Source organism: Drosophila virilis, chromosome 5 (assembly GCF_030788295.1).
Source record: "Drosophila virilis strain 15010-1051.87 chromosome 5, Dvir_AGI_RSII-ME, whole genome shotgun sequence".
NCBI classification, from domain to species: Eukaryota; Metazoa; Arthropoda; class Insecta; order Diptera; family Drosophilidae; genus Drosophila; species Drosophila virilis.
Window position 1 is genome coordinate 24614682 of NC_091547.1, and position 13476 is coordinate 24628157.

The following is a 13476-nucleotide window of genomic DNA, read 5'->3' on the forward strand; positions in this document are numbered from 1 at the left end:
GCAAAAAACTTTGTCAATTTAATGTCAATAGAAAACATCATTGTAGATATTTTTGAAATAATTTTGTTATCCGATTAACTTAACGAAACTACATTGGCAGTATTTTGTACAAAACAGAAGCAGTATTTTTTGCTAGCTACCAGTGTACAATCCAGAATTTTCGTTCGCCTCACTTTGAGGTTAAGTGCACTACCGACTGATTGCCTTGCTTTAGCTGCTCTTCGTTTGTTAAATATCTGTGCATTAAAATGGCTTTATCTGTTCCAAAAGCCCCGGGAATGGCCCAAATGCTCAAGGATGGCGCCAGGGTAAGTGAAATATATATGAAAATCAATAAATTACTAGTTTTTGGCATAGCTTTAATTGAAATTGTAAAAAAACCGGCGGTCCTCTACCGAAGCGCGTGATTAGTCATCGCATATGTTCATTTATAATGATTGGTTCCATCACATTCTAATTTTCTAGATGTATAGTGGTCTCGAGGAGGCGGTCTATCGTAACATCAGTGCCTGTAAGGAGTTCTCACAGACAATGCGTTCGGCCTACGGCCCAAACGGCATGAACAAAATGATAATCAATCACATTGAAAAGCAGTTTGTAACAAGCGATGCGGGCACCATAATCCGCGAATTGGATGTTGAGCATCCAGCGGCCAAGCTGATCGTAATGGCTAGTCAAATGCAAGATGCCGAGGTTGGTGATGGCACCAATTTTGTGGTCGTGCTGGCTGGTGCGCTGCTTGAATCAGCAGAGGAGCTGCTGCGCCTGGGCATCACCACAGCCGAAATAGCTGATGGATATGAGAAGGCATTGAACAAAGCGCTCGAGATTCTGCCAACTCTGGTGTGCCATAAGGTGGAAGATTATCGCGATGTCAACAAAGTCAAGGAAGTCCTACGCTCGGCCATCATGTCGAAGCAGTACGGCCAGGAGGATTTCCTTACGGAACTGGTGAGCAAGGCGTGCGTGTCCATATTGCCCGATGATGGCACCTTCAATGTGGACAACATCCGCATCTGCAAGATTCTGGGCAGTGGCATTTACAAGTCGGAAGTGGTGCGCGGCATGGTCTTCAAACGTTTTGTCGAGGGCGATGTTTCATACGCTGAAAAGGCAAAGATCGTTATATTCTCGTGCCCGGTCGATATCATACAGACGGAGACGAAAGGCACGGTGCTGATCAAGTCGGCGGATGAGCTGATGAACTTCTCCTCGGGTGAGGAGGGCTTGTTAGAGAACCAAATCAAAGCCATTGCCGATACGGGCGTGAAGGTTGTAGTAGCTGGTGGCAAAGTCGGAGACATGGCCCTGCATTTCCTGAACAAATACGGCCTGATGGCGGTTCGCTTGAACTCCAAATTCGATTTGCGTCGTTTGAGCCGTGCCGTAAATGGCACTGTGCTGCCGCGCATCACAACACCCAGCCAGGAAGAGTTGGGCTATTGCGACAAGGTCTGCATTGAGGAGCTGGGTGACACCGCAATCGTGGCGTTCAGGTGCGTACCAAAGCCTTACTGGTGACTTAATCAAATATAAATGTGTGCAATTTGATTTACAGAAATGAGGGCAAGGACTCACGCATTGCCACCATTGTGATTCGTGGTGCCACTGACAATTTCATGGATGACATCGAGCGCGCCATGGACGACGGTGTCAACAATTTCAAATCCCTGACTCGCGATGGTCGTTTTCTGCCCGGCGCAGGTGCTACTGAAATAGAGCTGGCTACACAGCTGTCTGCCTATGCAGACACTTTGCCCGGTTTGGACCAATACGCTGTGCGCAAATTCGCCAATGCACTCGAAGTCTTTCCCAAGGCTCTGGCCGAAAACTCTGGCTCCAATGGCACAGATATTGTCAATCAGCTGTACCTGGCACACAATTCGGAGAAGGGCAAGAATATTGGTTTTGACATTGAAGCAGAGAAAGCAACGACCCTCGACGCGGTTGAGGCGAAGCTATTTGATTTGTATCAAGCCAAATTCTGGGGTCTCAAATATGCCGTCAGTGCGGCTGCAACCATATTAAAAGTGGACCAGATTATCATGGCCAAGCGTGCCGGAGGGCCAAAACCGCGACAGGCGGCTGGCAGCGATGATGAGAGTTAAGCTTATCTAATATTAAACTAAACGATTCGATAAAATGTAAAGCTTAATTATTTTAGTTTCAAAGAATCCTTTACATGTATTTTCACATATTCTTTGTCACACATGGAAATTATAAATTTCATTAACACACACACACACACAACTCACATACACAGCTTTGTATTAATAAACTAAAACCTTAAAAAAAAAAACTAAATGCACTTCACGCCGTGTTTCATTGCCTGAAAGTGCAGTATCTAAGTGAATGGAAGCGACGTGTTTCGTGTCCATGCCTGTAAATTAAACGCAGAAGAAGAAAAGGCTTTTTGCGTCCGCTAGATAACTCATCTAAGCTTTTTATTTTTGGAATTCAAGCAAACAATTATTTGTTCATTTTGGAGTACATTACATTATTTCAAATGCGTATGCGCAGATACAATTCAATATTTGGTTCGAATAAAATACGATATCGTTGTCGTTTTCAAATTGAAGTTTAATAAAGTTCTTAAAGTGTTTTCTCATTCTTGGTATTCGGTGCTTTATATATCCATTATTTCGTGCATGCTTTAGTTAGTATAGTTGTAAATACGTATATCATTGAATTGATGTTTGTCTCTGAAAGCAATCGAAACTATCCGTGCTCCAGTGGATAGTTCGATTGTTTTCAGCACACTTCAATCTTTATAGATCCAATCAATTGAAGAACAAAAACTATAAATCAAAACGGGATATCTACATGAAACTTGCAGGAAATTGAAAATTGTGCCAAATATTGTTAGTCCACCGAAAATAGTTGCCTCGTAACCAACTGCAGTTTTGGTTGTTTTTGTTTTTTTTTGGAAGCGACCAGAAGAGTCTACTCTTAAGGTAGGAAATTTTCAATTTTGAACAATTTTCTGCTGAATGCTCACGACAGCAGAACAGAGTTCAAAATCTATCTGAATGTGTTGGAAAACAAATGCTTTCAGTAAATATGTGTGATTCCTTGTTCAAATAATTTACTTAAATGCAAGAATGGAAGAACCGATTCAATATTAAATGTTAACTAGCTGTGTCGACAAGGTAAATTGTGGGTTGTGGATTTGTTTTAGATGTGAATATGGAAATTTGAATGTTTCTCTCGATGGAAGAACCGTTTTGTTTCATTCCAATACCATACAATTTTTGCCCAATACCATGTTAGAGTGTAGAAAAATAACTCAGCTTTAATATATACTTTGCCACTCATGCCAAATACAATTTGGTTTGTTTATCCTTTACAAAAATATAGGCTCAACCGTGCACAAATCATTTGATAGATATGACATCATGTGCTGTCGTGATAACACCCGATTTACAATGTCAACATTAGCTTTAATAATATGCAAGTATTATGAGTGACTTATTTTTTTTTTCATTTCCTTTCTTAATATTTCGTTTACTTAGCACAGAATCACACATTGTTACAATTTGCTTTAGCCAGAAATTGAGAGACACAATTTTCAGTTTCGTGTCGAGTTTCATTGAGATCTAGAGATTTATAAAATAAATTATCGTTCATTTTAGCGAGATAATATATTAGCATGAACTGCCAGTTGATAATCAAAAAGACGAAAACTACTTTAGAGATACATATATATATACTAAATATATATTTGCATTTATATATTTTTGTCGCGTTACTGCAACGAGCTTTAATATTTTTCTAAGAAAAAACTTGATATTAAACACACTAAAGTTGAACTAGCTTGTTATGGCCGTATTTCTGCCTGCATTTAAAGCTTTTAAAGTAATCATATAGTTTGAATCCGCATAGCTGGGATTTATAAATGTATATAATAATATATTCTTGAATATGCATACTTCATAATTGAGTATGTTTAACAACGTGAACAGATTATTCTTGAAATAAGTAGGCAAAATAGGTGTTGTTTGTGTATGTTGTATTTATTTGTGTGTTTACTATGCTTTAATAAATATATTGGATTGATATATTAATGTAGATATAGATTTCATAGTTTTAGGTAGTTGTTGCTAGTCCGCACATTAATTGTCCTTTAAGTTGGGATATTCGTGTACACTGGTTGCTCTACTATATGCTGATATTACCCGAATAAATGCCAAAGGTTAAGAGTTTTTGAAGAATTTAAAATTTGCATTTGTCTGTTTCTATATTGTTATGTCTTTTCGTTCTAAGTATTTACGACTTGGTACACATTAGGCCCTTTTACGGATTTCTATTCGTTTTGTTTTTGTTTTGTAATAATATTGCTTTTTATAATTTGCGTTTATATATATATAGATATATGTATATATTTTTTGCACAATATTTAGCTGGTGGTGTTATTGTTCAGGTTTTTATTCATCATCTTTAATTGGGATTGGGTGCTTGATGTTTATAAAGAACTTAATAACGAAAAACAAATATATTATCCGATTCGAATCGGCTTAAAGAGCAGTGCACGAGGATTTCTCGCGGAAGGGATTTACCTTCTGGCTGGTGAAACCAGTCAATAGGTAATCCTCCTGCTCGTGCTCCGATATATATTTCTTCATTTTGTCGCAAGACACAGACACCGACTGCCGATCTATGGCCGCCTCCCGACGCAGCTGGTCAACGACAATGCGCTGCTGTTGCAGTGATGATGACATTACGTCCATTACGGCTGTCTCGGATAGGCCTATTGTTGAAAATTTACTCAGATACGATATGCAAATACAATAGTAAGTAGTAGTGCTGGTTGTGTGTTTAAAATGCTTTCAAAATAGTTTAAATTTCTTTTTGATTTTTTTTTTTTTTTTGGTAAGGTTTCTCGTTTTTGGATGAATCTGTATTCAGACGCGCGCGCTGTAAATGAAGTAAAAGAAAACAGAGCAAATGCCACAAAAATAATTGTTTAAAATATTTTTGAAAATTTCGCATACTGACACGGACAGTGGATACGACATCGAGTACATACACAGAAAGTTGGTACAGCTTGAAAGGAAGTATGTAAGTTCTAGACAAGATTGTGTTAGTTAGCTCTTAAGAAATGCTCTATACCGTTATAGCAACGGTACACTCATGTCCACCGATGCATGCATGTGTGTGAGTAAATACTAATGACGCGAAATATATTGTACGTATTATTGCCTAATTATAATGTAAATTTATTGCTCATAAATGATTCACTTTTTAACTCATGAAATCGAATGTTATTTATTTGCAGTTGACTGCAACTGTAATGTTTTACATTTAAAAATTGTAAATTAAAGGTTTTTCAATTCTAGCCAATTGATTTTATTCTCCCTTGACAAAATTTGTGGGCATGGGCGCACACATACATGCATACGAATGTCAACACGTACACGTTTATGTTTTGACTACACTAATAATTTTAAGTTAGTAGAACACACACAAGCACAACTACATATTAATAACGTTATGTGTACAAAATTTACCAGCTTTATGTTTAATATTTTGTTAATATTTCCGACAAATAAGTTCAGGTTCGCCTGACTTGAACAAAAAGATACACACCCAAACCAATGGAACGTGAAGTTGGCTGCGAATTGTGAGCGAAGTAATCGTTATCGGTTATCGGCATATTACATGCGGGTGTTTGTATGTGCTTCCATCCCTGAGTGTCCGACTCTAGTGCAATGATAATGGCGAAGGACGAATGGTCCGCGGAAGAGGAATTGCAGCTCTTTCATGCAATGGAAGGCTTACGACCTGTAGGCATAAATAAACATTTCTACATGTCCTGCATAGCGGAACGTCTCTCAAAATCGTTAAACCGCGAAATGCCCAGTGATCTAATCTGGAGGCACTTGAGCACAATGTACAAGCTAAAAGAGCTGGATGATCTTGAGGGGCTGCCATTTCCCAATGAGGAGCGAGAGTTTTGTTTGCCAGAACAGGACTACGCCACGTTCGTAAACAAAAAGACTGTTGGAGCCAACGCTAGCGAAGAAACAACAGATACACATTCTTCCCTTGTACCAGTAGTCGCCGCTCAAGCAACCGATAGCAACAATAAAGGTACACTATTAAGATTCCATCTATATTAAACACAATATTAATGCCCAATCTATAGGCACAAAGTTGGCAGTAGTGCAGGCGAGAGATAACGAAAAGAAGATGACAAAAGTTTTGGATATGCCAAAGAGACCAGCTAAACGAACTCGTGGTTCAATGTCAAATGAATCGATTAGCCCCTCCACCACACCACCCCCCTTGCAGAGCAGCAAACGCCGTCGTATTTAAAATGCATTGTTGGAAACACATCAATGCTTTAAGATCAAATAGTTATTTTTATTAGTTTTAGTTAAATTGTGACCAAAACTTTGATTTAAAAATTAAGTGTATATATAAATGTTTCAATCTTCGAAGTCGCTGCCCCCTGATTCGGTTTCAGTTGACTCATCCTGCGGTTCGATTGCGGATTGCATCGAATCCAGCAACGATTTCAACAAGCGTTTATTTAGGTGATCCGTTTGTGTTAGCTCGCGTACGGGCTGCCCCTGGTGTGGGTCGTCCGCTTCTGCCGTTGGAGCTGGTGGCGTGTTTACTGTCATGGCTTCAATGTTCTCTAGCAGTGGCATATTGGCTTTAATATTTAATTGTTCAAATTGTCGGCTTGTAGGTAACGCGTTTGTTTTTTTTTTTCTATGACACAGCTGCTAGGGCTACAGTAAATTTTATACATTTATTATTCAACGAGTCTCGCTTGTACACGGCCCTGGTTAATAGCAGCCCTGCTCGCTTGCGCAGTGCAATTTATGTCGCGCCCGAATTCAATTTCAATAAACAAATAGAAAATGTTTGAAACAGAAGATATGCTGCCGCGATCGGCTCCCAGGCCCAGCGCGCCAATACCGCTGGGACATACCGACGAGATAGTTAAGCCAACTGTCCCTGAAGTTTCCATATTGTTCGGGCAGGCCCCTCAGCAACAAGCTCAACTACAACAACAACAAGCGCCAGTTCAACGTCCGGCAAACAGTTTTGCCTCCTGGAAGAAACAAATACTTCCTCGTGTTAACTTTTCCCCAGTGCTAACAACAGAATTGGGCCCAGGCAACCCGACGTCTGCTACGCCCGGAGCAATCAGCACAGCCTCCGGTGGCAATGAATATAATTTTCTGCCGCGCACTCGCGCTTTTGATGAGCGCATAGCCCCCGCGCATTCGGTGGGTAGCAATGTGAATCTAGGATTTGCGGTGTCTGGACCTAACCAATACACACGCGAAGCATTCGCCACAGATGATTTAGTGCCAAAGCCGCGTTTGCCCCAATCAAATGCAACTGCAGCCGATGTGCTTACAATCTGTGCTAGCACCCAGACCGAACCAGAAACTATATCTGATTTAAAGGATGCCAGGCCTGAGCTGACCAATTTGGCAGATAAAAAGGATATTAGAGAGCTGTTAACTCTATTGGAAACAATGCGCCAGGAGCAAAAGCAATTAAAACGCCTATGCGAATCCCTGGCTCAGCAACAACTGCAAGCAAGCACCAAGACTTTTAAAGAAACGGCTTCCCAGTGCGCGATTCTAGTCCCAACTAAGGGTAAGTATTAAGTCAAATCATAAGTTTAGTTATCTAGAAAACCTTTGTATAATACGGACTGTAGGCAATGCTGCAGTTAAGCGAATTACGCCCATTGTTCACGATTATATAGTTGAAGAAGATGAGCTTGAACTACCAGCGAGACAACTACCACAATTCCAATCGCCACACGCTGCGCCACCCGTAGCACAATCCACTGGATATCGAGCCAACACGCCGCAGGGCAAGCAGTCGCCGGTGCCGCAACTGGCTGCATCCGCGCTGCCGAAGTCGAACACAGATAAAACTTTGGTAATGAATGAGCTGGCTCTGAAATATTTGCCGCAGCGGCAAATCAACGAACTAATGGAGGACCTGCATGTATCACCAAAAACAGGCAACGATGTGATGGTCAATGCGGGCTCCAATTCAACACCATTGCGTCAAATTGACAATTTCAGCCCGAGTCCCAGTAACATGTCAAACGCTTCATATAAATATCTCAAAAAATATCGATTGTTGCCCGAAGAGCAATTGGGCTATGATCATCATATATTATCCCCGCAGGCAGTGCATAAAATTCCACGTTCCGGATCACCTGCAGCCGCGCAGCACCAGGAGCCCATGCTGGACTTGGATAATATACGAAATCAGCCAAAGCTATTATAGCTGTTATTATAGCCAATGCTGTATATTTATGTATGTATAATTTTAGAAATCCTTTATAATAACTGCATCTAACAAAAAGCAGGAGTACACAAAATCAAATGGAACAAACATAAACGCGCTTTTGATTTAGACACACAAACCACAAATAATCGTAAACTAGCGCAAAACCAGGTGCAGCTCCGCTGCCGATTGAAGTAAAACTTTTAGGCCCTGCATGAAGCCCGCACACTGCGAAAAGTCCGTGCCAAATGCAATGCGTGTGTGCACCTCCAGGGCATTTGCATAGTCGGCTATTTGTATATACTGCACAATTTGATTCAGATGTTGCACAGTTGTGGCCGTTAGCTAATGTGACAATGGGAAAGATTTTATTAGGCTTTTTATATTATTTTAAAATTTCACTGTAAGCTTACCCGTCCGTCGCGCAAGCAATCGTAGAGATTTTCCAAGCGTTTCACCACATCCACAAATTTTCGTTTGGTGCGCTGTAAAAACAGTTTAAAATTTCAAATTGTATTATGTTTAACATGAATAATTTGTTCTCATTGTCTGCTTACCGGATCATTAGTTGCGCTCAAGCATTGATTTTTCAGTTCCTCCAAAACGGTTTGCAAGTAAATGTATTCCTCCGGGAGTGGGGGCTTCTCCTTGGGCGGCTCTGGTTGGCGCTGTTCTTGTATTGGTGCTGGCTGTTCGGTGTAGCCGAACGATTGCTGTTGTGGCTGACCCGGCCAGTATTGTTGCTGTTGTTGATTAGGCACCGCCGTTTGTTGGAAATTTATTTGCTGTTGTTGTTGAGGTGGAAAGGCCTGTGGATTATTATTGGCAGCTGGATTGTAGAAAGATGTGGCACCTGGCGGTGGAGCGCTCTGAAGAAAAAATTGGATTAGGCAATGAATAACAATCAGGCAAACATTTCTTATTAGTACAGGCTTTTCGAGCTTATGGTACCTGATATTGGTTGGGATCCATAAGGCTGTTCTGATTCTGATTGGGATCAACGCCGTATAGTGGATGAAGGATTGGTGCTGCAGTTGATTCCGCTGTTGGTCGTGGCTTTGGCTAAAAGTTGCATTAAGTCATTAAAAGGGAAATGGAAAAATGAATTCGTCAACACTTACCACACGTGAAGATTTCAAAGCTGGCGGATCATTCCAGCCAGGTGGTGGCGTAGGATTACGCTGTATATTCTGGAGAAGAGGTGGCGGTGCATTAGCCACTGGCATTGTCTCAATGGGTGCAGCACCCGACAAGTAGTTGCTTTGTGTGGCCCCAATGAATGGAACTGGGTTATATTGCTGAGCCGTGGATATGGGGTTGGTGTTGAAGACGTTGCTATTATAAGTCTGTGGTACACTGGCAGGCTGTGAGACAGGGGCGCCACCGAACGGAACTGCCGTTGGAGCTGCAACTGGGTTATATGCCATACCATATGCGCTGGTAGGCGCTGCCACAGAAGGATCTAAAACGTATTTAGAGCGCGAGTGGAGGCCAGATCCGGCTCCAGACCCAGTTGACGTAGCCACCGGGGGCCCGCCCGAGGAGCTAGCATTGCTGTGGGGTCGTGGCGGATGCGTTAAGGGTTCTGCTTTCATTTGAGGCGGATTGTAGATTTGTGTAGGTTGTTGAGCTGCCTGGAAAGGTACGTTCGGCAAAGGCACAGCTGGCGGTGCTGCTGCTTGCTGCCAGCTTCCATTTGTTGTGGCATTATAGGGGTTGTACGGCAGTGGATTGGCTGGCTTTGAGAAGGAACCACGCGGCTCCATTTGACGCATATAACCCATGGGAGCGGCAGCGGCTGCTGCTGGTTGTATAGGATCCACATTGACAGCATTGCTAATGCGTTCACGCAACTCATTCAGATCTTCGCTTTCCGCATTGGCTTTGCTTAGCGTTGTTATATATTGCAGAGCAGCGGTCAGCGCACCCTGCGAGGCCAACAGTCCACTATATTCAGATATAAATCTGGCAAAGCGTCCGGCCAAGTCGACAGCAATGCCTTGCTGCTCCAATGACTTGGTTAGCAGCATTACCACCTCGGCTAGCTCCTGCAGCTCCGTGGTGTTGAGCTTGTAGTTGTTATTCTGCTGCTCCAGTTGCTTTAACTGATACCAGGCGGTTACCAGCTTATCAATGCTGCCGGCACAGATATAGCATAGCATAGCATTGCGTGTCAGCTCGATGCTGTTGGCGGACTCATTCAACAGGCGATCGCCGAGCCTCTCACAAATGTCGTCCAATTTGCGCTCGCTGTGCTTGAGCGCAGCTACTAGAGCCTCTTTCCAGGAGTCGACGGTGCAGCGATTGACAAAGTCCAGCCAATCGCGCGTTACCAATGCCGATATGACATTGGACAGCTCGTTTTTTTGCTGCAGCAAATAACGGGTCTGAGTGCGTGTTAGCGTCTCTATGCCCGCTGTTGAAGCTATGATCAGTGCCTCCGGTATGCGCTGCGCCTCCAGGCACAGTTCCACGGCAGCCTCAACATTGCCCGTGAGTATGGCTTCCGTAATTAAGCTGTCGGTGTCTGCAAAAAAATGAATTGAATTAGGAAATGCCATCAAATTCTGCAAAGGGTATAATCGGCCTTTCGAAGATAACACTTTTCTTTTCTACTTACGATCACCGTTTGGTATTTTGAACTGAGGTCTAACATAGTCGTTTTGCCGGTCAATTGAGGCGCCATCAAATGGGGTTTTGTTGTCATTCGTTTGCTGGAAATGGATTTATTTTAATTAACTCTTACAAAATAAATTAAAAGTTAGTTCGATTTCTTTGTCGCGAATGATTAATTGCATATACTTTTCGTTGGGCATCCAATTTCTTACCGAATTATCGGTGCTTGAGTTGGTGCTTTGGTCGCATTCAACCTCAGATGAGTCGCTCTATTTAGAGCAAATGTTAGGCAAGCATGAAAAATTGTTATCAGAAGAATATACAAGGAAAGATGAACAAACTGAAGCAATGCTTAATATTGATAACATGTTGTAGCATACACATATGTTATTTCTGTTCTTAGAGATAAGAGCTGGACCGAGCTGAACAAATAGAAAGCCCATAGCGGAAACTCACATGTGTAAGAGTTGATATGCGGGTCGTGAGCGTATCTACGTCAGACTGCGAGTTGCTCTCGGCCTCTTTGATGAACTTTGTAAATTTTCCATCAATGTCGTCCTTGTTGTAACCTTAAATAAAAAACCTTTAAAGTGATCGCTTTGAAAATGAGCTCTTGGCGCTTACCCAAAAGGTTGAGCATTTCTTCTTTGGGATTCAGTTCAAAGTTTGCCTTAATGAAATACCAAATGTAGCGACCGTGCTGATCCGTTGATTTATCTGCACGCTGTCGACAATAATCTGCATAGTTGGCCTCGGCCAGAGACAACTCTAATGCATTCGCACGCTCCACAAGACCTGGCTCGGTTGTTAGCTGGGATACCTTCACAGTTTTCGATGTTGCGTTGAAACTAACCAGCTTGCCGCCGAACTGTTAATGAAATTGTAATTAATTGGGCACAGTTCTACGTGGATTTTCTTTAAAATACTAACACCAAACGCCACGCCACAGGGACGCTTCATCCATTTGGGAGCATGCGTCAGATCGTGATAGACAACTTGAGTGGCTTGCTGAGGCAGTGGCGCCTGGGCAAATTGATCCATTCCTGGAAAGGAGTCGGCTATTTTCTCGGATGTTTGCACCAAATGGTGCGTGCCGCCATTCAGCGAGTATATCGAAACAGCTCCCTCTAAGCTGGCGCTAGCAATCAGTGCAGGATTGCGCGGACAGAACTGCACATCCGAATACCAAGAGGCCGTGGTGGCTACCTCTGAAAGTATTTCGCCTTCGGGTATTTTGGTATTCGGATTCCAGCAGTAGATGCGATTATCCTTGCCACATGAGACCATCAGATCCGTATCCTGCAAGCACCACGACATGCCAAGCACTCCACGATCGTGTATCTGATATGTTTTTGCCGGTGCGGTGGCGTAACGCAAATCCCAGAGCTGCACAACCGGTGCCTGATCATCCTCCGATGCCAGCCATACCTGTGTGGCCACCTCAGGATGCCATTCAATGGCATGCCATCTAACGCGCGACTGCGTGTCTGACAATTTGATAATCTGCTGACTCTTGCGCAAGTCCCAAATAACACAGCGTGTGCTGAACACAGATGCCAATATGTGCTGAACTTGCCGGTTCCAAGCGACATTCTTGACATCCTCCAGCGGCTGTGTCTTTGCGCCTGGATTCAGAGGACTGACCGGGTTGTTTAGATCCCAGATATAAATCTCCGATTCAGAAGCACATGACGCAAGCAGGTTGTTTAGAAACGGATTAAAGTCCAAGCCGCTAACTGCGCCGGTATGCTTGTCCTGACGCGCTAGCAGCGACTCCTCGTTAGCTAGAAGCTTCGCAGCCGAATAGACATTGATATGACCAGCCTCACAGCCGCCGACAATCAATCCATTTGCATGCGTGCCATTTGCACCGTGCGGACTCCAAATGAGTTTCTGAAATCTATCAAATTACGTTTATCTATAAGTTCTTACTCAAATAAGGCTCTAACTCACTTAAAATCGCTCGGAACGCTGGCCTTAAGCTCCAAATCGTAGCTGGCATCGCCAATGCTTGGTGAATATATCTCCAATGTGGCACTTGCATTTGAATCGAACTGCTGGGCCGCTGTGCCGGCGGCCAGCAGTATTTGTTGCTGCTGCGCTGGCGACCAGGCAATGTTTACAGTCTTCTGTAGCTCTTTAATTTTCATTTTTTCGCCCTGCAAATTCAATTAGATTATTAGCTTATGGCTCTGGCCAAATGGAATTTAAACGAAATTGTGGCACGTCCAATTGGAGCGCGCCCCGTCATCACTTTTTTTTCTCAGTCGCTACAGCATTGGCGTGGCCGGAAAATGCTGCACCTTATGTTTTGTCATGTTGTAATTACTCTTAAACTGTACTTACACGCAATTAATTTGTGTTTATTGCTTGAACAGTATGTTTAAATTAATTAAAAATATATATAAATACGTTTTTTAATATTTTTATAAGAACTAAAAGCTGTCGCAGAATCGATGATACTATCGAAGGCAGCGACACTACGGTTGCCAAACATTAAAATATCGATGAATCGATAATTAACTTGTGCAAGGCATCGGTATTTTTATGTTGCATACAAATACATACTGTATGTATTAAAAGCAAGAACTC

The 13476-nt window shown here is 42.6% G+C and overlaps 6 protein-coding genes across 8 annotated transcripts; 3 read left to right on the top strand and 3 right to left on the bottom strand.

Moving 5' to 3' along the window:
• The first annotated feature begins 53 nt into the window (after nt 1-53).
• CCT8 (chaperonin containing TCP1 subunit 8) lies at nt 54-2698 on the top strand. The gene is made up of 3 exons (XM_002048875.4): nt 54-308; nt 466-1496; nt 1559-2698. Exons 1-3 carry the CDS (start codon nt 249-251, stop codon nt 2106-2108), a joined length of 1641 nt encoding a protein of 546 aa, XP_002048911.1. The 5' UTR covers nt 54-248; the 3' UTR covers nt 2109-2698.
• Nucleotides 2699-3994: 1296 nt separating this feature from the next.
• On the bottom strand, nt 3995-5630 carry Ggamma1 (guanine nucleotide-binding protein subunit gamma-1). Of its 2 annotated transcripts, none has more exons than XM_015174138.3 (2): nt 5508-5630; nt 3995-4914 (listed from the first exon to the last, which is right to left on the bottom strand). In XM_015174138.3, the coding sequence occupies exon 2, from the start codon at nt 4725-4727 to the stop codon at nt 4515-4517; it is 213 nt and encodes a 70-aa protein (XP_015029624.1). In that variant the 5' UTR covers nt 4728-4914; nt 5508-5630; the 3' UTR covers nt 3995-4514. The 2 variants fall into 2 exon arrangements, with proteins under 2 accessions (XP_015029624.1, XP_002048910.1); XM_002048874.4 differs by having other exon boundaries at nt 3995-4747; nt 5508-5623.
• Nucleotides 5631-5708: 78 nt separating this feature from the next.
• On the top strand, nt 5709-6440 carry MrgBP (MRG/MORF4L binding protein). Its single transcript, XM_002048873.4, has 2 exons — nt 5709-6090; nt 6146-6440. The coding sequence occupies exons 1-2, from the start codon at nt 5709-5711 to the stop codon at nt 6313-6315; spliced, it is 552 nt and encodes a 183-aa protein (XP_002048909.2). The 3' UTR covers nt 6316-6440.
• Nucleotides 6343-6653, bottom strand: LOC6626440 (uncharacterized). The gene has a single exon (XM_002048872.4). The coding sequence runs from the start codon at nt 6651-6653 to the stop codon at nt 6429-6431; it is 225 nt and encodes a 74-aa protein (XP_002048908.1). The 3' UTR covers nt 6343-6428.
• Nucleotides 6654-6798: 145 nt separating this feature from the next.
• On the top strand, nt 6799-8382 carry ana2 (anastral spindle 2). Its single transcript, XM_002048871.4, has 2 exons — nt 6799-7620; nt 7685-8382. The coding sequence occupies exons 1-2, from the start codon at nt 6870-6872 to the stop codon at nt 8266-8268; spliced, it is 1335 nt and encodes a 444-aa protein (XP_002048907.1). The 5' UTR covers nt 6799-6869; the 3' UTR covers nt 8269-8382.
• Sec31 (secretory 31) lies at nt 8263-13369 on the bottom strand. Of its 2 annotated transcripts, XM_032437152.2 has the most exons (12): nt 13231-13369; nt 12838-13043; nt 11815-12784; nt 11509-11752; nt 11341-11453; nt 11097-11153; nt 10889-10982; nt 9390-10795; nt 9220-9330; nt 8826-9137; nt 8682-8753; nt 8263-8613 (listed from the first exon to the last, which is right to left on the bottom strand). In XM_032437152.2, the coding sequence occupies exons 2-12, from the start codon at nt 13032-13034 to the stop codon at nt 8425-8427; spliced, it is 3765 nt and encodes a 1254-aa protein (XP_032293043.1). In that variant the 5' UTR covers nt 13035-13043; nt 13231-13369; the 3' UTR covers nt 8263-8424. The 2 variants fall into 2 exon arrangements, with proteins under 2 accessions (XP_032293043.1, XP_002048906.1); XM_002048870.4 differs by lacking the exon at nt 11097-11153.
• Between the last annotated feature and the right edge of the window lie 107 nt (nt 13370-13476).

What these genes read in the sequence shown, in the direction of transcription:
- CCT8 (XM_002048875.4), top strand. Translation starts at nt 249, where the DNA reads ATGGCTTTATCTGTTCCAAAAGCCCCGGGAATGGCCCAAATGCTCAAG. An exon ending in TGCTCAAGGATGGCGCCAGG is followed by an intron (nt 309 to 465) that starts GTAAGTGAAATA and finishes CTAATTTTCTAG; the next exon opens with ATGTATAGTGGTCTCGAGGA. An exon ending in ACCGCAATCGTGGCGTTCAG is followed by an intron (nt 1,497 to 1,558) that starts GTGCGTACCAAA and finishes TTTGATTTACAG; the next exon opens with AAATGAGGGCAAGGACTCAC.
- Ggamma1 (XM_015174138.3), bottom strand. Translation starts at nt 4,727, where the DNA reads ATGGACGTAATGTCATCATCACTGCAACAGCAGCGCATTGTCGTTGAC.
- MrgBP (XM_002048873.4), top strand. Translation starts at nt 5,709, where the DNA reads ATGATAATGGCGAAGGACGAATGGTCCGCGGAAGAGGAATTGCAGCTC. An exon ending in AACCGATAGCAACAATAAAG is followed by an intron (nt 6,091 to 6,145) that starts GTACACTATTAA and finishes CCCAATCTATAG; the next exon opens with GCACAAAGTTGGCAGTAGTG.
- LOC6626440 (XM_002048872.4), bottom strand. Translation starts at nt 6,653, where the DNA reads ATGCCACTGCTAGAGAACATTGAAGCCATGACAGTAAACACGCCACCA.
- ana2 (XM_002048871.4), top strand. Translation starts at nt 6,870, where the DNA reads ATGTTTGAAACAGAAGATATGCTGCCGCGATCGGCTCCCAGGCCCAGC. An exon ending in GATTCTAGTCCCAACTAAGG is followed by an intron (nt 7,621 to 7,684) that starts GTAAGTATTAAG and finishes TACGGACTGTAG; the next exon opens with GCAATGCTGCAGTTAAGCGA.
- Sec31 (XM_032437152.2), bottom strand. Translation starts at nt 13,034, where the DNA reads ATGAAAATTAAAGAGCTACAGAAGACTGTAAACATTGCCTGGTCGCCA. An exon ending in AGCGTTCCGAGCGATTTTAA is followed by an intron (nt 12,785 to 12,837) that starts GTGAGTTAGAGC and finishes GTAATTTGATAG; the next exon opens with ATTTCAGAAACTCATTTGGA. An exon ending in CAAAATACCAAACGGTGATC is followed by an intron (nt 10,796 to 10,888) that starts GTAAGTAGAAAA and finishes ATTTTTTTGCAG; the next exon opens with ACACCGACAGCTTAATTACG.